Genomic DNA, 21,323 nt, shown 5'->3' with positions numbered 1-21,323 from the left:
GATGGGGGAGGAGAGAAAGGACAACATTTCTATTTTTACAGTTACTTTCTATTCATGTTTAGTATAAAATGCCTTTTGAATATATATTTATTTAAAAAATGCATTTAAAATTAAAAAGTTATTTTATTTAAAAATATATTAGGTAGTTAACAATTCAAGCAGAACACACATCCAGCAAGTTATGAAGATGGTACCTGGACAACTGAATTCTGGGGAACATTGTTCAAGTGTCCAATCACTTTTCCATGCTTTTGTCCTTTTTCGATTTTTCTGTTTATGAAAAACCCAACAGAGTGGTTCTAGGGACTCAGTGGCTCAGGTACTCAACTGACAAAGGAGAAAAGGGACATTCAGAGTGAAGAGAAAAAACCCCAACATGTGTAGAAGGTTCCAGAACAGTTTCCTTCTATCTAGTCTGGAGATTAAAAAGATCATTGCATAATGGAGAAGACAGAAATGAAAGAAAAGGGTATAAATTTTTTTTCATTTTTAACCTTTTTTTTTTTAAAAAAAGTTTAACAATTTAAATAGTCAGTTAATTAAAGTGAAAAATCTCCTGTTGCAATATTTAGCTAATCTCTTGATTCCAATTTTCTTTCCACTTTGACTCTTCATTTCTTGTAGATCCCAAACATTGCGATCTTTCTTTAGAAAACGTGATCTGAGCTAACCTCTGAGCAGTCAGCACGGCAGCACATGGGACATCCAGCAGGAGGAGCCCAGTGAGGCCGGGTGTCCACAGAGTCTCCCTTGTGGGTGAGCCCACTGCTGCCTGCGGTCCTCACACAGGACCTGCGGGCCAACCTGGGCTCATTCTTTTCCCAGTCAGTTCTCCTGGTCTCTTCTGGGAGCCGCCCGACCTGCCTCCTTCCTGTGGCCATTTGCATCCTTGACTTCAGTCAACTTTGAGTCTGGTCAGCTCCCATCTGCCTCCTCCATAGAGTCTCAGAACCCAGGAATGAAACTACAAGAGACCAATAGCACACAGAGGTCAGGCTGTCCACCGGCCTCCTGAGTTCTCTGCCACCCCTTCTCTGCCTTCTGAGGCACCAGCCTTTGAGCTCCCCCACCTCCTGACGGGCACGGGTACCTTCTCCAGGCTGCGCCGATGCCCCACGCTGATGCACGTCATCCCCAGCTGCTGGCAGATGCGGTACAGCTCGCTCTCCACCTCCTCCGTCAAGGCACTGGTGGCTTCATCGAGCACTGAGGACAGAACATACAGGAAGAAATCAAAGCCCTGGACGATCTGTTTCTTTGCAGACCTCTGCTTCTCTCCAGTACACATGCTCAGACAGCTCTGGCTGACGGGAGCCCCGCCTTGAGGAAAGACAAGGCCCAGACCCCACCTGGGAATCCCTCCACCAGGGTTGAGACTCCATCTGCGGACAGGCATCAGCCACTCCTTGGATCCACTTAACCCAGGGAATGAGTTCCCGTGGAGACATCAGCCTTTGGAACAGTCTGCATTGGCCAGGCACCTCTCTGCCAGGCACAGCTGGGGAGATGCCTCTTCATCTGATAACAGAGCCGGGGGGGGGGCGGAGGGGAGGACATAAAACCACAACCCCTCAGGCTGGTTCCCTGGGCCCAGCTGCAACAATGGCAGGAGAGACACAGATTGTATTGTGACACATCCAGAGCTACAGTGGGTGCCAATGCCTCTTGGGCCCAGCCCTGCCAGGGGCCTGTGATGCAGTCACAGCTCAGCACAGGGCAGGGAAGGAGGAGCTAGCGAGGGCATCCTCTGCCGGGTGCAGGGAGAGGACAGTCAGGTACCTGTGGGCTCTGCCTGTGTGCACCGAGGGGTGGTCCTCACCTGCGTACTTTGGCTGCAGATAGAACAGGCGGGTGAAGGAGAGCCTCTGCATCTCCCCTGGTGACAGAACATCATACCTGAGGAAGGGGAGTGACAGGTGACTGCTGGAGGCCGCACAGTGCTGCACTGAGCAGCTGAAGTGACAGGTTACAGGCTCTGATAAGGTCATTAACTTTCTAAGGGGCAGAGCACAGCTCCTGCCTAGAATGGGTATGGACAAGAGGCTCTCTCTGCAAACAGATGAAAACAGTCACCCTTTCAACCTCAGCCTCTCTGTCCACCCAGGTATGGCCCAAACTCTGCTCCTGGGGTTGTAAAATACGCCCTCAAGAGGCCAAACACCTGGTTTTGCCATCAGGAGGCATCTCCATCCCTTTTGTCAGAGAGCTGGTTGAGGAGCACCCCAATACCCTTACCAGTTCCAGTCCACCTGCTGGTCCAGGCCCCCTGTCCTTGTCACCAAGTTGGACTGTAACAGACCCAGAGGGACATTATCTGTGAAAGGGTCCATCCTGCCACCCTGAGGGGTTCCCCCAGTCCTTATAGTATATCACACACACACACACACACACACACACGCACACCCTTGGCCACGTAAAGTAGGGGAGCATCCTACAAATGACTGCTTAGACAATGACAGCAAACTGATGTAGTCACCTTTCATATTCTCAAATTCTCTACAGACAATGCACCCCTTATCACCCGCGCTGGCCAGCAGCCCCCTGCAGTCTGTTCTAGCTGTCTAACTTGGTCTTCCTGCACCCCTGACCCCAGGCTCATACTGGCAGGCAGTCCTGGGTCCAGACAATTGAGATTGGCTCTGCTGGGTTCAACATGCATGGAAGAAGTGACTGGTGGGTGCTCCCAGGTGGGTTGTGGGTTCTGGGTCCCTAGTTCCACTTACCAGGCCTGCCACCTCCAAGAATCTCATGATCCTCTCATCATCGGTAGAACCTGCAAAAGAGAAGCCTACTTCCAGTGATCCACTCCTTTTGGAAAGGGGCCAGCGCAGGTAAAGGAGACACCATCTTCCTTCCTCCACTGGGTGACACTGCTCAGGGAGGGGGCAACAGAGTAAGACAAGGTGAAGGTCTAGACCCCACAATAGTGCACCATTGAAAGAGGAGGAGGGGGCCCAGCTTGAAGCCAGCAGCTGGCTGGGGTGCCCCCAAAGGCATATGTGAGGCCCTGGTCAAGCAGAACCGAGACAGGAACTTCTGACCTGAGGGGGTGCTGGCTCACCTGAGTCTGGGTAGATCTCCTTCAAGGGATAAATCACCTGACAAAACAAAAGTCACATTGGCCTAAGAAGACAGTCAGTGAGCAGTGAGTCAGCACACAAATCTGGCTTCTCCCAGGAACTGCCGGGGAGGCCAGGCTCCTCTCCACTGAGGACACCAGTGAACACCTGCCTGAGTGCCCGTGGCAGAGGCTGGGGTTGGTGGAATCAATACTCATGATCCTGGTGACCCAGAATCCAGCTCTGTGCTTAGTGGGGCTAATCTGTGCATGTTGAATGCAATGTTCTTCTTTTCTTTTTTAAATTATTATTAATTTTAATGAAAATTTACAGAGATTTTTGGATTACCATTCATTCATTGTTGCACTTTTCCCCCCTGCCCATCCCTCCCCTCCAGTTGGTTCTTCTCTTTGAAAAGTAAAAGAAAAAAAATCTTTCATTGTTATATAATCCCTCCCCCCAACTCCACTCTACTATGCAGCCTTCATTATGGACTCAGTTCATGACAATAATACCTAATCACATACATGTACCTTTTAAACAGTTCTCTCCCTCATCTGTTTCAATGCAGTATTCATAATTTATCCCATCTTTCTCAATCTCTCCCCCATCCCCTATGTCAGTCCCGTTTTACAACAGTGGCTGTATGCAGTATTTGTCCTTTTGTGACTGAGATATTTCACTCAGCATAATGTCCTCCAGGGTCACCCATTTTGAATAATATTTGATGAGTTCCTTGTTTTTCAATTAATGAAATGTTTTTTAAACCCAGACATGGGATGTTTTCACCTCACTCGGACCTTGATGGAGCACTGTGGCATAGCCCATAAAGAGTTGCACTTCTAACCCAAATGTGGCATCTCTCTGGGAGCCTGAATCCACCAGTGGCTCTGAGGGATTAAGATGGGCAGTCTCTCCCATGCGATTTACAGCCTCCTAAAAACCTGGTGGAGCCTCTGCTATGAGTTGGTTCCGCCTTGACAGCAGTGAGTTTGAGAGTTTCTGCCCTGTGTGTCCCTAGTCTCAGACCTGTCGGCAACCACACTCCCAGAGGGCTGAGCTGTGAGAGGATGAGAACGGGAGGAGGGGAAAGGGAGGGGGCCCCAATCTGCTGACCTGCTCCCGAAGGGTCCCGTCAGTGAAGAAGGGCTTTTGTGGCAGGAACAGCACCCCGTGCGGCCCGAAGTCTGTCAGCATCTGCACTGAGCCTGCAGAGCCCACAGAAAGCTCCATCTCAATCTCTCCCCGACACAGACATTGTCCCCTCCTGCCTTTCCCACCTCATCATCCTGATTCCCCACCAGCGCCCTCTCACCCCGGGGCCCAGGCTGGGGCAGGGACAGGGCAGTTCTCACCCTGCGTGCTCGTCCAGAGGCCCCCCAGGACTCGCAGCAGGGACGTCTTGCCAGTCCCTGTGTTTCCCACGATGAGCAGGCTCTGGCCCTCGCAGATCCTGAGGCCCAGGTCCTTGATTAGGGGCTTGTCAGAGGAGGGGGCAGAGATGGAGACCCTCTCAAGGGCAAAAGCCACGTCTGTTGTATCCGCTGGCCGTCCTGGGGCCCTGAGGTCGGAGGAGAGAGAGTGGGGGTGAGGAGCAGTGTCAGTGTTCCTGGGCTGGTGTTCCTCTTTCTGGGTACATCTGGATTAGGGGGGTCAGGGGACACCTGCTGTACTAGGCTGGGCAGAGCCTGTATAAGACCGACCTTAGCTCATCTCAATACCCATGATTCATAGGTGGTCTCTCACTTAAAAGATGAGGAAAACAAGATTCTTGTGCATTCACAGAGCAGTAAAGGGGCCAAGCTGGATTTAATTTGAACCCTGGGGTTGAGTATGAATAAGCAAAGTAATGTTGCCATTGTTGATTGCCTTTGAGTCAAGCACAGCTCATAGCGACCCTATGAACAAAAGGCCTGAAGCCCCTCTACAACCATCGACATTTATCAAAGCTCATAGAGTTTCTGGAGGCATGTTGTTTAGGAAGTGGATGCCAGTCCTGCTTCCAAACCTGTCATAGAATGTTATTGGCAGGTGGATAGAGACTCCAAACAGTGTGGGGTTCCTGGGTCATCGGGGATTCTGTCTCCCCAAGAAAACAGCCATTTCCTAAAGTCCATGCTCCATTACTCTGGGCTCTGTCTTTACTTTTGAACAGAAGCAATAATGAAGGCGTTAGAAAAGAGAAGAAAAGAGAACTGATATTAAGTCTTGGAATCTACCCTGTCCCCATGTTTTGTGAAAGCTTATTATGTGGCCAGACGTCTAAACATTTTCCGTGGACTGTGATATTTAATCTTTAGAACAACTACACAAGGGGAAAAAAAACCAAAAGGGTAGTTGCTGTTTTGCAGATGCCAAGTGATGGTGAGCCCATGAGGGTCAGGGCCGCACAGGTTTTCAGGGGCTGATTTTTCAAAAGCAGAGCAGCTGGACTTTCTTTGGAGAGGACTCTGGTGAACTTGAACGCCAACCTTTTGGTTAGCCACCAAGCACGTTGTCTGCATCATCCAGAGAGCTCTCCTCAAGACGCAGAAACTGAGACACAGAGAAGGTAAGTATTCGCCCGAGAAAAGTGAGGAGATGAAGTGCGGCCCGAGAAAAGTGAGAAGATGAAGTGCGGCCTGAACCTACAGAAAGGACAGAGACAGGACAGAGCCTGTCTGAAGATAACAATCTAAGATTAATAAAGGTATCTCTGGTCTGAGTGAGGCGTGGGGAACCTGGGGGAACAGACATGCCTAGAGGAAAAGAAGGGAGTCTTAGGTAATGCGAATCTCTAAAGCACTTGGTTACTTAACCAAAGGGTTGGAAGTGATCTGCTGCCAGAGGAAACCAGCCACCACTAAACCTCTATGGAGCACAGCTCTATCTTGGCTGGAATATGAGGCTGCCATGAATGGAATCACTTCAACAGCGACTGGCAGTGGTGCTGGTGATGAGGAAAAGCAGGCGTCCAGGACGGGTGAGGGGGGGAAAAGCACAGGAGGGGCACTTTCCAGATTTCTGTTTGACACCCGGGCCCAGGCAGAAGAGGGATGTGCTCTGCTTTTAGCAAGTTTTATCAGCTGGGGGAATGATGTCAAGGAATCAATGGATGCTGACACAGCAACGGATTGTGAACATTTACAATGGGTCCTCCACACTCAAAGAGATGTACATTTCTTACATCCAGTCCTTACAACTCTACCACCAGCTGGGACAGGCAGGCCTTCCAGGGTGAAGCCAGTTAGGGGACTGAGACCCACATTCTCAACTCCTACACTCTATTACCTAGGGAGCTCTGGTCTAGTGGATAGAGAGTTGAGCTGCCAGCTCAAAGGCAGGCAGTTCAAATCTACCAGTTGCCCTGTGGGAAAAGGACAAGCCATCTCCTCGCATGTGATTTACATCCTCCGAAAACCTCCTGGAGGGTCGGCTGTGAGTCAGTCCTGATTTGAAGGCAGTGAGTGACATTTCACTGTCTGCCTAATACTCACTTGTCCAAGTCCCACTCGCTGTTGTCCAGGCTCTCAGAGTCTTCTGACTTTAGGGACATGTCCAGCAGGGTCTCTTGCAGCTCCCCAATCCTGAGCAAGAAATGGAAACTGAGCCAGGGTCTGGGGAGGAGGGTCCCAGGTAGAGGCCATTACTCCTTTGCCTGTCTCGTGCTCACTAAGTAAATGGTGATTTTCTGTTCCTTCTGTCACTCAATCACTGAGCCCCAGTGGCTCAGGGACCAGGGCGAGCCTGGATGCAGCCTCACCTGTGTGTGTACCCCGCCACGTCTGAGAGTGTCGTGGAGAGGTCGATGAGGCGGGTGAAGCAGCTGATGAGGTAAATGCACACAAAGGCGTTCTGGACAGGACAAAAGCGGTCAGTGCCAGCTGCAGCCCCATGTGCTGGGCCAGGGGATGGAGAGGGCAGGCCTGAAGTGGCACAGGGAGAGATTCTCACCTTGCTGACCAGGGTGCTAAGCTCTGTGGGGCTCAGGTCTCCATAGACCCCACCGAAAATGGGGATCGCGATCACGACGTAACTCAGGATGCTGCCCAGATAGTCAAACGTGTTGATGCCAACTGGGGAAGATGGACCGTGTAAGAGACTGGCTCATGGCGTGCTCTGCAGGGGATACAACTCTCGGGATGGAAAGCAAGAAGGCAAGGTGTGAGGATGCCCAAGCTGGTCCTTGGGTTCTCATTCTGCGAACATGCACGGGAAAGGTGGGGCCTCCCCTGGTGACTCCACGGGAGAAACAGGAACTGAGAGGAAGCAAAAAGGCATGGGGAGGAGGCATAGAGAGGGGGCACGGGCAAGAGCGGGGCTCTCCCATCTCATGGTTCCCACCTCTGGGGCCCTGGAGCCGGGCTCCCTCCACATACTGTACAGCCAGAGCTCCTTGGACATCAGCTCCCTCTGGGTCTGCAGGAGCCTCTGCAGCCTGCGGTCTGTCCTCACGTGCTCCACGTGCCCGGCTCTGATGGGAAAGGCTGGGATGTCCACGCAGCCAGCATAGCCTCTGCCAGGCTGGGGACCCTTCAGCAGACCCTCCTTTAGGGACCAAGCTCGTCCAGATGGCCTCAGCCTCAGGTCCTTTCTGCTGCTAGCATCCCTGCATCGCTTCACTCATCTCTTAGGGTACTGTGTGCACCAAAGAGCTGGGCTGACATGGCTCAAATCCTGGCTCTGGCTAGTTACTAGCTGGTTGATGCTGATAGGTTATGTAAGTCGCGGAGACTCAGTCTTCTCATCTATAAAGTGGAGCTAATGATAATATATATTCATGAGCAACCTGACTCCAGGGAGACCCAGACCCGGTGCAATGGGGCTCTACCAGCTTCATAAGGCCCATGCGCTGAGCCCTGATCAGAGGACTTGGAGCTGCTAATAATACCTATGGGATAGACACGTTGCTAGTTGTCTTCGAGTGGATTCTGACTTACAGAAACCCCACAGGTGCTCCACACGACTTGCAGGGACTTGAGTTTTCAGAGGCAGATTGCCAGGCCTTTCTTCCAAGGCACTTCTAGGTTAACTCAAATTATTAACCAAATTTAGGTTGGTATTCGAGAATGCTATTTGCACTGGTCAGGGACTCTTGAACTAGTCAGTTAGTGGGATAAAGAGGGAAATCAAAGTCTGTGAGCTTGTGACACTCACAGGTGGAATTGGCCAGCAGATGAATGGCCTTTCTCCTTCCATATGCAAAGAGTTACAGCAGAAGTGTGTCCTGACGACCACAACAGTAGAGGACTTTGGGGCAAAATTGCTTTTCCAGAAAAGGTGAAAGGAGAAAGGAACATTATTTTTATTTCTTTTTTTAGAAAGGAACATTTTAGGAGATTGCCAGTTTTTACAGAGGACAAAGCTCTGGCAGAAAAAAAACCATGTCTGGTGTGTCAAGGACAAATGCGCATTCCCAGAGCATAAATGCTTTATGACCAGGGGCTGCAGAGGTGAATTCACTGCTCACACAGCTCTCCTCGCACCAGCCTTCCTCACTCCAGTCAAATTCCTGTCCCCCTGCTGGAGGGTCTGCTATGGGTTGGTAACAGTTCTTTTTTTGTGCTTCCAAGTGGTAGCAGCTGCAAACTGCAGCAGAGACTGACAGGCAAGCAAAGGTCCCGGGGCTATGGGATCCATGCCACACACGTGTGATCCAAGGATTTACTTACACAGCCTAGCACAAACCTCCAGGGCCTGTATTATCAGTCCACACACTAATTCTAGAGGCCTGGCAAAGGCCAAGAACAGGACTCATGGTCCTGGAGAGAAACGAAAGGATTTCTCGTCAGTGCCCCTCTGCTTACTTGGAAAGGAGTAAGGAGCTGTGTTGCCAACCCGAAGGCACACGGTTCAAATCCACCAGCTGCTCCGCAGGAGAAAAATGAGCAATCACTTCCTGTGTGATTTATTGCCTCTGAAAACCCACTAGAGGGTCAGTGATGAGTTGGATTTAACTCAAAGGTACACAATAAAAACAAAAGCCACAAAAAAAAACCCAACAACCCAAAAACAAAAACAAAAAACAATAGCCACTTTGCTCATTTGGAAAATGTTTGTGGAGAGCGGATTTCCTACTTGTTATCTAAGAAGTTCCCATCTCCTCTTAGGCAAGAGAATCCCTGGCAGAAAACCATTTCAGAGACAAGCGAGCAGAGGAAATGTCCCACAGTCATAGCAGGATCATGAGGCATTCAATCTGTCATTGTTTGAACAAATTTAGGGTCCATCCCAGACCAGGAGACTAAAAGACAGTCACTAGGGGGCGCCACTCACATCAGAACCAACCCCGGGATCTAAAGATGTGGGAGATAAATACAGAGGGATGGGGGGGGCACGCTGAGTGTGAGAACACATGTCTGAGCTCAGGGACACGCCTGGTGGTAGGAGGGCTGCAGGGATCACTTGTCTTTCCACCCTCCAGGCTCTGACAGGACAGAAGGGGAGAGGCTGCCACCTGGCTTACCTGTAGAAAGCTGCCGGCTCAGCGTTCACCCGAATCTGCATGTGCTTGAACCTGGATGGACCAAAGAGGAGGTGCTAACAACAGGAGGACTGGGCCTACTCCTGTAAGAGCCCCAGATCAAAGCTCTCAGAGAGACAGGAGCCCAAGTGCACCCTCAAAGCGTGACCATCTTGGCACAACCCAACACCTGGACAACCACAAGGGTGGGACATGCCAGGGTCTGGGTGAGGGGGACAGCCAGAACACTAGAGGCAGTGCCTGCCCCACTAATCCCAAGAGAGGGAAGGTCACTGTTCACAGCAGCTCACTCTCCCTGGGGTGGGTCTGAAGCAGTAGGCCAAGGAACACAGAGCAGAGGCTGGGTCCACGAGTTTCTAGGCCCAAATGACATGAAATCAGATGGGCTGGAGCAGGAGTAAGACCCCCAAGGAATGATGGCCATGGTGGTGATGCACCAGACACTGTTCCCAGAGCTTCTCATGCGTAATCTCACTAATCCTCACAACAACCTCTTAATCCGGCACAGCGCCATCCCCAGTTCAGAGTTAAGAAAACCAGAGCTAAGGGAGGTTAAGGATCTCCCCAAGATAATACTGCTGGGATCTCCCACCAATAAGAGACACACCCACCTGAAGTCCCCTTCCAGCTTCTCTTGCTGCACCAGCTTTGTCACGATGGGGCCCATCAAAATTTTGTTCACCACGGTCCCCAAGATGAAATACCCAAAGATGCTCACAGGTCCAAGCCAGCCTGTACTGAAAGCCAGAGGGAGATGGGAGACCTCAGCTTTGATTCCTGCCCTTTGCCCAGGGAGCCCCTGTCATATGCTGGCAGGGACTCCTGTACGGGATCAAGAGCTCTGATAAAAACACTATGAGGCCTATGTAATATTTGTCCTTTTGTCACTGAGATATTTCACTCAGCATAATGTCCTCCAGGGTCATCCATTTTGCATAATATTTCATGAGTTCCTTGTTTTTCAATGCTGCATAGTATTCCATCGTGTGAATATACCAGAGCTTCTCTATCCATTTGTTTGTTGATAGGCACTTGGGTTGTTTCCAGGTCTTTATAGGGCCATTGTTGTAAAACGGGACTGACATCAGAGTTGAGGGAAGACAGAAAAGGAGGGGAGGAATGTTGTATATTGCATTGAAACAGAGGAGGGAGAGAACTGTTTAAAAGGGACATATGAATGGGTATTCTTGTCATTACAGAAGTCCAGAGTGAAGGCTGCATAGTGGAGTGGACTTGAGGGGGAGGGATTGCATAACAATGTACGTTTTCCTTTTCAAGGAGAAGAGTGAATTGGGGGGTAGGGGGTGGGTAGGGAGAAAAGTGCAACAATGAATGACTGGAAACTCTAAGTCTCTGTAAACTTTCATTAAAATTATTAAAAAATCTCCAAACCACACCCCCCGCCAAAACAAAACAAACCCAAAACACTGTGAGGCCAAAGCGAGGACAGGCATCTGAGCAGGCAAGACAGAGAGACTTCCTGCAATGAAGATGGGAGGGAGGGAAGATAAGCCTCGCCTGGACCCTGACCCGAGCGCTGACTCAGCCCACTGTGACCTCTGGGGAAATACCAGGAGGGTGAGGAGGAGGCACCCAGGGAAGAGCTTTACCTTTGGAAGCACTGATAAGTATAGTAGACGAGGGTGAAGGGGGAGATGACGAGCTGTCCAGCCATGGTGCTGAGCTGACGGCAGAACCGTTCCACATCTTGGCTGATGCGTTGGTCCCTGTAGCCAATGAGAGAGAGTAACTGGGCCCAGGGGACTGGACTTGACGGGTGGAGAACCAGGACCACTTCACATGATCTTTTATGCAAATGAGCCCATGAGAAGATGGATCCTAACTAGAGCTGGTCTCCTCGCAGCTATGGGGGCCTTAGCCTTCAACATCTTCAGGAGAGTGGTTTTTTATGGTGCCTGTTTACCACTCAGTAAAAGTAGGAACCCAAAGGTCTGGAGCACCTGGAGTCTGAGTCGGCTTAGCTCATCCCATGAAAAACTTGAGGGTGGATGAGCTGATCTGAGGTCAGGAAATCTGTGACATTCACCTCACCCTCAATTTTTAAGGTATCTTTTTTATGTTTGCACCTGGTTTTAGATACCTGGCTGCAGAAGCTTTCTGTGAGGCAACCATGAGGAAAAGGTCTACAAAAGGAAGTACGGAGAAGCAACAGTTTGCCAAGAATTTCAGCTGCAGAGTTCAGCTTGACCAGGGCAGAGGTCACCTGACATGAGGAGGTGCTTGCTGGGAGGGTGGTGAGAGGGGAGGGGAAGGAAATGTCGACAGACCCCATGTCCCATCTCGCCACCAGAGTCACATTGATTTCTATTCCTAATATGAGATATGACATTGGGTAAGCCATATGCAGTCTCTGAGCCTCAGTTTCTCTATCTGCAAAACAACAGCCAATGGATACTAGAACATTTACTATGTGCCAGGCACATTATCATGTGTGTAAAATGAATCATAACTTTGTATCCACATTATATCATTTGAGACAAGAGTATCCATTTTTTACAGAAGGGGAATCTGAGGACTTAATAAACTTAAAAGCTATAAACTAAGGTGACAGAAAGAGGATTTGAACCCTTGACTGAGCCCTAGACAGGACTGAAAATCCCAGGCCTCGTTTTCTAGCTCCTCTAGTTAAGGACCCTTTCATTACAGAGTGTTTTATTTAGAAGTCTAGGATACAAGTGGACAAAAGGCCCCCAAAGCCCTAGTCCCTTCTTCTCAGCTCCCCAGGTTCAGCCCTGCAGCCTCTCCCAAGCAACCCTGCCCCCAAGGCTGTGTACAACAATATGCCCCCGTAACCATGTTAGGTCGTCCCCAAAGGCTGCACAACCAGGATTCTTCAGGGCCGAGCCAGACACTCATGGCCACACAGAGCAGTGAGGAGTAGGGGTGGGGTGGGGCTGGCGCCTACGGGTTATCGATGTCATCCCGCAGCACGTTGAGGGTGTAGTACACGCGGCCCCGGAAGTAGAGGCGATGGAGGTGCTCTGTGAGGTCCTTCCTCCAGCTCACATACAGCAGGTTGCAGGTGAACTGGTCAAAGCTCTTGAGCTGTGCAGTAGGGGAGGAAGGGGAAGGGGGAGGGACAGATGGCTTCCTGCAGGCCTGAGTGCACAGCTCAGTGCTGGCTCGAGGCCTCTGCTGGCCAGCCCCAGCCCGCTCTGACCCCTCCGTCCACTCAGCACTTTAGCTTGTTTGAAGCCATGGAATTTCCCTTTCCTTTCATGAGTTCATTCTGTCATCAGATGCCAAAGGGAGACCCTCTCACTCCTTTCTACATTCTTTCCAGCGTCTTATTCTGGGAACTGATAAGCATCTGGAGGTTGGGAATTTGGTCTTCTACTCTATTTAGGTTCTACTCCTCTGTCCCAGAGCCTGGAGCAGCATTCTGTGTACACAGGTGCTTACTCACCAAAGACCCACGGCCATCTAAGCCAAAGTGAACCGAGAAAGGGCTTCCCCAGAAACCCTCGCCTCACAGAGCCCCAACTCTCCTTTGTTCACCATTTATCGGCCATCTACGCACTAAGCATGAGGGAAATAGCAATGAGCTCACAGTGTAGCAAGGAAAAAGATAATGACAAAGGTGGGGAGACCGTTACCTCAGACGCAAGGCATTAGGAAAGTGCAGAGAAGGGGGGGAGAGGAAACCTGGAGGAGAGAGCTGGGAAGGACCTGGCACAGGTAGCAACAGAGGCATCTCAGAAGATGAGCAGCCTTTAGCTGAGTGAGGCGGCCGGAGGAAAGAGGCCATTCCAGAATGCAGAAGGGCAAAGGCAGGGAGGTGTGACTTGGATCAGGCTGTCACAAACTCTGTCCTCCCAGAGGAAGACAGCAGCACTGGCTGCTGATGCCAGTACTCTTAGTTCTCAGAAGCCAAAGTTCTAGGAAGGAAAGGGACAATGACCATTTCTAGTGAATGCTGAGTTAAACCAGAAAGAACCACATGGCTAGCATTCCGTGCTGAAAACCCTGAGGAAGGGGTGGGTTGAGGCAGCAAGATGAATGCTCTGTTTGGAGCTCTGCAAGTTCTCAGAAAAAGGAGGGAACATACACCCACAGCTTGATCCCTTGGTCAGTGGCTAAGTCCTGTTGGCACCACACTCATGCGAGACACAGGCTGGAGGAGAGATCTTACCGTGGAGTTGAGGACGATGAGCACAACTGCTAAGATTGTCAGGCTCTTAAACTCCCCCAAGTCTTTGTTCCCCAGGACCCGGTAGTACTGGCTGGGGATCAAGCCAACCTGGTAGATTATCAGTTGTTCTGGGGGAGGAGAAGTCAGGCTCAGAACTCTTTGATGAGGATAAGTGTGCAAGGCAGGATTCCTGTTGAATCTCTGCCTCATCAGCCTCTGAAGATAAGGGACCCAAACCAGGCTGGCCTCCCAGATTCACTCTGTGCTCACTAACATACCCAGCAGGGCCACACACAGAAGGGTCAGGAACATCAACACATTCTGTGATGACCAAGTAGGAAACAAAACCTTCTGTATCTGCAGGAACCGCTGGAGAAATTGCAGATCTAACCTGGGCCTGAAGGGGAAAAAAAAAATAAAAAATAAGAGAAGCCCAAGAGGTAAGCCTTAGAGAACAGTCAGTTATAAGTTTATCTACATGGCTCTGTTGGGGGCCAGGGCCCCCCTGGTTTCCTAACACTAAAGACAGTATGTGAGGAACAGACCAGGGACGGAAAGAAAATTCTTTAAGTTGGTAAATGCTAACAATCTCCAGCACAAAACACACAGAGTTAATGAACAAATTTTAGCCACGTCCTCATTATGGTGACACATAAGGCACAGATGTCCATTTGGTGAAGTATTTTAAGATCCTGGCTAAAACCAGAGAAAGAAATGAAGCTGAAGATCAAAAGGAAGGAGATTAAATTATCATTATTTGCAGATAACTTGATCTGTTACAAAAGAAACACAAGTAAATCAATAGATAAACTGCTGGAAATGAAAGGAGCTCAGCACTAGTGCTAGAGATAAGGGTAACACACAATTATCAATAGAATTCTGCTAGACAGCAATTAACAACATACCTGCAATAAGCCTACTAGAAACAAAATAAGATTTTGTTTACAAAAGTATAGAAAAGTTACAAAGAATCAAGGAACTATTTTATTTTTTTTTCCTGCAAAGAGCCACAGTTACTCCCACACAAGTCAGTTTTATTGACAATGGGACAGGCAGCATTTAAATCCCTCCTTAGTGCCATGTTACCCCATTCACAATACAAACCAAGCACATGGCCTGGGTTGAGGTGTGTATGAGGTATTTCACTCTGCCTCCTCTTTCCATACAGTCCGTGCAGGAACACAGGCTGTGCTAAGCATAAGGAGGCCTCAAGGAATTATTTTTTAGGAAAGGCAGCATAAATACAAATGTCTAAAACTTGATATTAAGAAAGCTGCTGTTTTAACAAAAATTCAATACACCACCACTCAAAATCCCAGTGATACTTCTCTGAGGACCTTTATATGCAAGGATAAAGAGGTATGGAGTTTGGGACAATTGGGAAGAATAGGAAAGGGGGAGAAAGAGACTCAGATTATCAGGTTACAAAGACAAGTCAAATTCAGGGCTAGAGTAATAAAAGTATTAAGTAATAAAATATATTAAAAATAAGTAATAAAAGTCTTATTGGCTAGGCAAAGGCATTTGACAATATGGATTATAAGAGATTATGGATAATAGTACAAAGAATAATGGGAATTCCAGAACACTTATTTGTGTTCAAACACAACCTGCATAGAGAGTAAGAAGCAGTTGTTTTAATAGAACAAGGGGATACTGCAGGGTTCAAACATAGGAAAAGTGTGCATCAGGGTTTTATACTTTCACCATACTTAATTCAATCTGTATGCTGGGCATGTAAACCCAGAAACTGGATGATGTGAAGAAGACCAATGCATTAGGACTGGAGGAAGACTTATTAGCAATCTGCAATAAGTGACACAACCTTGCTCGCTGAAAGCAAATATACCCAAAACCCTTACTAATGGAGATCACAGACTATAGGCTTCAATATGGATTACATTTCAACATAAAGAAGACAAAAATCCTTAAAAGTGGACCAATAAGCAGTATCATAAATGAAGAAAAGACTGACTTGTCAAGGATGATATTTCATTTGGATCCACAATCAAAACACATGGAAATAGTAGTTAAGAAATTAGAAATCTGCCGCAAAAGACCTCTTAACAGTGTTTGAAAGCAAAGATGTCATTCTGAGAACCAAAATGTGCCTGATCTAAGTCTTGTTATTTTCAATCACCTTATAAGATTGAGAAATCTGGATAAAGAACAAGGAAGAGGAAAGAACTGATGCCTTTAATGTTACGATGTGAGGGACCAGTCCCTGGAAAAGGACATCATGCTTGGTAAAGTGGTTGTTGTTGTCAGGTGCCAGGGAGTCGAGTATGACTTGTAAATTGGAAGTAAAAAGAATGGCACTGATTGACACAGTGGCTGCACTCAAACGTGGCTGTGAGGTCGCTATAGGACCAGGCCCTCTTCTGTTGTAGTTGCTGTGTCAGATTCATTTGTAGCTGACCCTCCAGCAGGTTTTCAGAGGCAGTTTTCAGCACATAGGAGAAGACTGCCCATCTTCCTCCTGTGGAGCAGCTAAAAGATTTGAACCGCATGCCTTCAGGTTCGCAGCACTGCTCCTTACCAATAGACCACCAGAGCTCCCTTCTGCTAATAGTTGGAACCAACTCAACAGTACTTAACAACAACAGAACAATAAGTACAGTACTAACACAGGAACAAAAAGACCAATAAACAGAAAGGTAAAATACAAACAGGCACATAATAGAAGCTATATCCCAAGGATGCATTAACACTAATAATTGCCAGCTCTCAATAAGCAAATAAGGAGTCCTAGTGGTTATGTGTTGGTCTGCTAACTGAAAGGTTGGGTGGCGGTTCAAATTCGCCAGCCACGCCATGGGAGAAAAAGATGCTGTGTCCTCCACAAACTATTATTGTTCCAGAAACTTAGTAAAGAGCTGGCTGCCATGAGTTGGAATAGACTCAGCATCAGAGTGCACGAAGCACGTTGTGTATCCAGTTCTGTTCCAAGTGTTTATTGTTTGCACCATCGAGTCAGGACCAACTAATAGCTGATCCTCCAGAGGGTTTCAGAGGAAGTAGTTTACTGCCCATCTTTCTCCCACAGAGCAATTGGTAGATTCAACCCTGTGCCTTTCAGTTGACAGCTCCTCACCACTAAGCCACCAGAGCGTCTTTTAAATGCTTATATGTATGAATTAATTCAGTTTTCACAATCCTGAGCGATGTAGACTATGTCCTTGTCCTGTCACCCTTCTAGTCAGTGGTGGTCTTAGAGTTGGAACATAATGCAGCCTGGTTCAGGAACCTGTACTCTTAACTATACAGATACAACTTCTCTATTTACTAATACAAGGAAATTTTAATTTATTATGACATAAAAACACATGAAGTTTGTAATTTTAACCTATTAAACATATAATCAGTGACATTACTTATATTTACTATGTTGTACTATGTCACTATTATTCATTTTTATACGTTTTAAATCACCACAAACTGAATTTCAGTATTCCTTCAATGACAACGCTGATCTCCTTCTGTTACTCCTTAGTAACCATCAATTATATTCTGTGTAAGTAGGATCATATAGTATTTGTTCTTTTACATCTGACTTATTTCAGTTAGCCCAACGTTTTCAAAGTGCACCCTTGCTGTATCAGGACTTCATTCTTCTTTATTGTTAATATTCCATTGTTTGGATAGATCACATTTTGCTATCCATTCATCTCCAAATTGATTATAACTAGGACTTTAGACTACGAATAAACTATACATTATACACTCTATAAAACACACACAACTTCATACACTCTAATGGATTAAAAAATCTAAACGTGAAAAACAGTAACATCAAGTTAATAGGAAATGAAGGAGAACATGTTAGTAAACAATATTTTAATGTTGAAGGTCTCTGAATGGCACAAGTGGGTGTTGATTGGCTGAATTACAGCCAACAAAAACCTTCAGGATCAGATTAACACGTGAGGTTGCCATGAGCTGGAATCAGCCTTACAGTGATCGATGGGCTCGGGTTTGTTTTTAAAAGATGTTGAAGTGGGAGAGAACTTCTCAAATAAGAGCCCAAACCTACAAACTATAAGAGGGAAAAGGATTTAACTTCATGGATTTAACTTACTGAAGATAAAACTTTATTGTTCATCATTATTGTTCACCCAATGCCAGAGATGAACTAAAACTTGGAAAAGGAACACAATGTATGGAAATGACTGAATGAAACACAATGTGAATGAAGGAAAGTGTGAAAGACAATGTACATGAATTTTGTATGCAAATCAATGTAAAATAAAATTTTAATATTATTAAAAACCTAAAAAACCCTGCAAAAGGTACTTATGGAATGTAAAAGCAGTAAGGAATTAAAATCTAGAACATGCAAGGAACTCCTGTAAGTCACAGAGAAAGGAAATCCATATCAAGAGTAGAAATGGATATAAACAGGCAATTCACAAAAGGAAAGCCTGAATGCCTAATAAACATAAGAAATGAAAATTAACACAGTGAGATAGTAAGCAATGCATCAGACCGATAAAACTTAAAACCCAAGTAAGCAAAAATTGGAAAGAAATGGATGCATAGACAGAAAATAGGCATTAAAAATTCCTGGCCATTGCAACGTGCACAATTTAAAAAGCAAACAAAGACAAATAAGAACCAGGGAGATATTTGGAAACACAGACTTCTGTGCACTGCTGGTAGGATCATTCCAGAGAACATTCTAGCAAAATTAGCTATGACCCAGCAACCTACCCAAACAGTAGAAACCTCAGAGAAACTCATTCCTATCCACAAAGAGAAAAGTGCCAGAATATCCATTACACTCTGGTTTCTGTTGGTTAAAAATTTGAAAGCAATCCAGGTATTCACCAGGAGGGGAATAAACATACTTTTATTCACTCATTTTAAGGGAATATGCATGTTTGGTAACATCATATAGCACTTAGAAATTAAAACTAAGCATGTTAGGTACTTGGATTTGGCTAAGGTTCATGTTTTTATGTGCTATAGAGTCACTGGCAACTCATAGACACCCTGTGTACAATGGCTTTGAAACCTGCTCTATCTTGAGCCAATTTTATTGTTTCTAACACACCTACCCCCACCACCCCAGCCACTGAGTCAATCCATCTCGTTCAGGGTCTTCCTCTCCTGTGCTGTCCCTCCACCCTTCCAAGCATGGTGTCCCTCTCTAAGGACTGGTCCCTTCTGGCAACAGGCCCAAAGTATGTCAGATGGAGCTTCAGAGTCCTTGCCTTCACGGTGAAGCCTGGCTTCACCCTCTCCAGGACAGACCTGTTTGTTTTCTTAGTAGTATGGCTCCTAGTGACCCTATAAACACAGATCAAAACCTTGCCCTATCCTGTGCTTAAGCCCATTGTTGCAGTCACAGTGAAGGAACTTCCTGTTTCACTAACCTTTTGCTTTTCCAACCATGAATTTGTGTATAGTAACCCATTTATGTTGCTACAAAATGGACCAAAAAACATTCAGTTAACACAAGGGTACTCATTACTGACGTCAAGTTTTGTGGTTTGAGCCCACTGAGTAATACTATAGAAGGCCTGGTGGTCAGCTTCCAGAGATTGTTGTTCTTGAAGAAAAAAAAATGTTAAAAATATCCACAATATATTGCTACTTACACAAATTCAAAACCCCACTGTATAAGCCTTAGGCAGCTAACAGAAAGGCTGGCAGTTAAAACCCACCTAGCTGCTCTGGCCATTCTCCCATAGAGGCCCATTCTCATCATTAATCTTTACAGAAGTAGACCACCGCATCTTTCTCCTTGAGCAGCTGGTGGATTAAAATCTTTTGGTTAGCAGGAGAGCATAACCATGGCACTACTAGTGCACCAGCAGGTCTCATAAAAGTGGTGGTGTTATGTGCCATCAAGTTGGAACTGAATCACAGCTGATCTTCCAGCAGGGTTTCCAACCGTAAACCACATGGGAGGAGAAGAATGTACATCTTTCTTATGGGTTTGAACTGCGGGCACTTTGGATGGCAACGCCAATTTCACACCCACTAGGCCACCAGAACTCCCTTCATAAAGCCTATTGTCATTCGGTTGTATCGAGTCAGACTCATAGTGACTCTATAAACAGACCTCAACCTTGCCCCATTCTCATCTCTGACTCACGAGCCCATAGCTGCAGAAATCCTTTGAGGGTAGTTCTAGTGCCCATATCACACTGGGTCACTAGGAGTCGGGATCCACTCGATGGCACTCAACAATAAAGTTTTCTAAGTTAGTACAGACACAGATTTATGTAAGGTGGAGTGTACATTCATTTAAATGCACCTCAGTGGATGACTGAGAAGCAGAGTGAAATGGAATGGTGAGTAAAGAACACGAGAGGAAGAAAATGAAATAAGCAACCGTGCATTGACACTCAAGGACAGTGTGCCAAGAACTGAGAAAGAATGACGGTCTTAAAATAATAACGCCAGTCACAAGAGCGAGGCACCCAAAATACACAGGATGGCTGCGATTCCCGCAAAGGCTCAAGTGGAAGGAAGAGGGAGGTGGGCGCCTAGCAGCTATCTCGATCAGAAATCACTCCAGCCGGGACAGGGGTTCGAGGACCGGGCTAGGGGCTGAAGAGCCCCTTTCCCACGGTGTTCTAAGCAGGACGCCCGCGGCCTGGCCCTTCCCCGCTTTGCGCAGCCACCCCGCTCACCTCGCGCCGGCCTTGGGCGCGGCCGCGGGGACAGCCATGACCCGGGATCCGACTGTAGAGCCCGCACAGCGGCCTAGAGGAAGGCGGGGTGCTAGGGGCCCGCGGCCGGCAGCGAGGGGCGGGGCCCTGGCTACCAAAGAGACGAAGGCGGATAGAGAGGAGGGCACAGGCGGCGAGGCCGCTTCCGGAAACGACTAGCTTCCACGGAAGAACCAACGAGAGTGCAGATTCTACCGACCCACTGGCTAGAGCGTCCACCTAGAGATCCTTCGTTAACCCGAGGTAACAGGGAGTAACGAAAGCATCTTATGGCAAGTATTTTAGACTCTCCTCCAAAAAAACAGACACTTTAAAAAAAAAAAGTAAAACATACCACACTTCGGCGTAAAATTGTCCAACAGATTGCTATGGTTTCTGGTTGTGGTGCTAGTGGTGGTGCCGTCGAGTATGACTCATAGGAACCCTATGAACAGACCGGAGTCTTGTCCTATCCTGTGCCAGACTCATCATCTTTGACACACTTTAGTCCATTTTTGCAATAACTGTCAGTCCATCTCGGCGAGGACCCTTTTCTCTGCCAAGCATGGTGTCCAAGGAATGGCCCCTCCTAGCAATATGCCTAAATTATGAGAGGAAGCTTCTCCATCTTTGCCTCTAAGATAAAATCCAAACTTTTATGGCTTCATGCTGACGTCAACTCGCAGTCCCTTTTGCTCCAGTTATACTCGGCCTCCTTAGAGTGGTTTTTCTCTCCATTGGATGCTCCGCGTTGTTTCCGCCTCTGGAGCTTTTCCAGTTGCCATTACTTCTGCCCCAATCTCAGTGTTTGGACTCTTGAGTTAATGCTGCCTGTTTTCTTGGGCAATTTCCCCACATTCACTCAACATTTAGCAGTATTTTTTGGACATTGCTGTTGAGTAGGAACTGACCCATAGCTGACCCTCCAAAAGGTTTTCAGAGGCTGTAAATTGCAGTGGAGATAGGATGTTTTTCTTCCTGGAAGCAGT

The 21,323-nt window shown here is 47.4% G+C and overlaps 1 protein-coding gene across 1 annotated transcript; it reads right to left on the bottom strand.

Moving 5' to 3' along the window:
- Positions 1 to 895: 895 nt before the first annotated feature.
- ABCD4 (ATP-binding cassette, sub-family D (ALD), member 4) lies at positions 896 to 20,362 on the bottom strand. The gene is made up of 19 exons (XM_006884683.1): positions 20,317 to 20,362; positions 13,954 to 14,072; positions 13,676 to 13,803; positions 12,449 to 12,588; positions 11,133 to 11,249; positions 10,134 to 10,259; positions 9,505 to 9,555; positions 7,418 to 7,512; positions 6,993 to 7,114; positions 6,802 to 6,893; positions 6,536 to 6,625; positions 4,415 to 4,620; positions 4,176 to 4,267; positions 3,062 to 3,098; positions 2,724 to 2,773; positions 2,236 to 2,288; positions 1,820 to 1,896; positions 1,091 to 1,206; positions 896 to 964 (listed from the first exon to the last, which is right to left on the bottom strand). The coding sequence occupies exons 1-19, from the start codon at positions 20,352 to 20,354 to the stop codon at positions 896 to 898; spliced, it is 1,818 nt and encodes a 605-aa protein (XP_006884745.1). The 5' UTR covers positions 20,355 to 20,362.
- Positions 20,363 to 21,323: the final 961 nt, after the last annotated feature.

The sequence above is a fragment of the Elephantulus edwardii genome, unplaced genomic scaffold (assembly GCF_000299155.1).
Source record: "Elephantulus edwardii isolate Elephantulus edwardi_28Jun2011 unplaced genomic scaffold, EleEdw1.0 scaffold00037, whole genome shotgun sequence".
Lineage (NCBI taxonomy): Eukaryota > Metazoa > Chordata > Mammalia > Macroscelidea > Macroscelididae > Elephantulus > Elephantulus edwardii.
The sequence above is the reverse complement of the archived record's forward strand: the minus strand, read 5'-3'. Positions and strand labels throughout refer to the sequence as shown.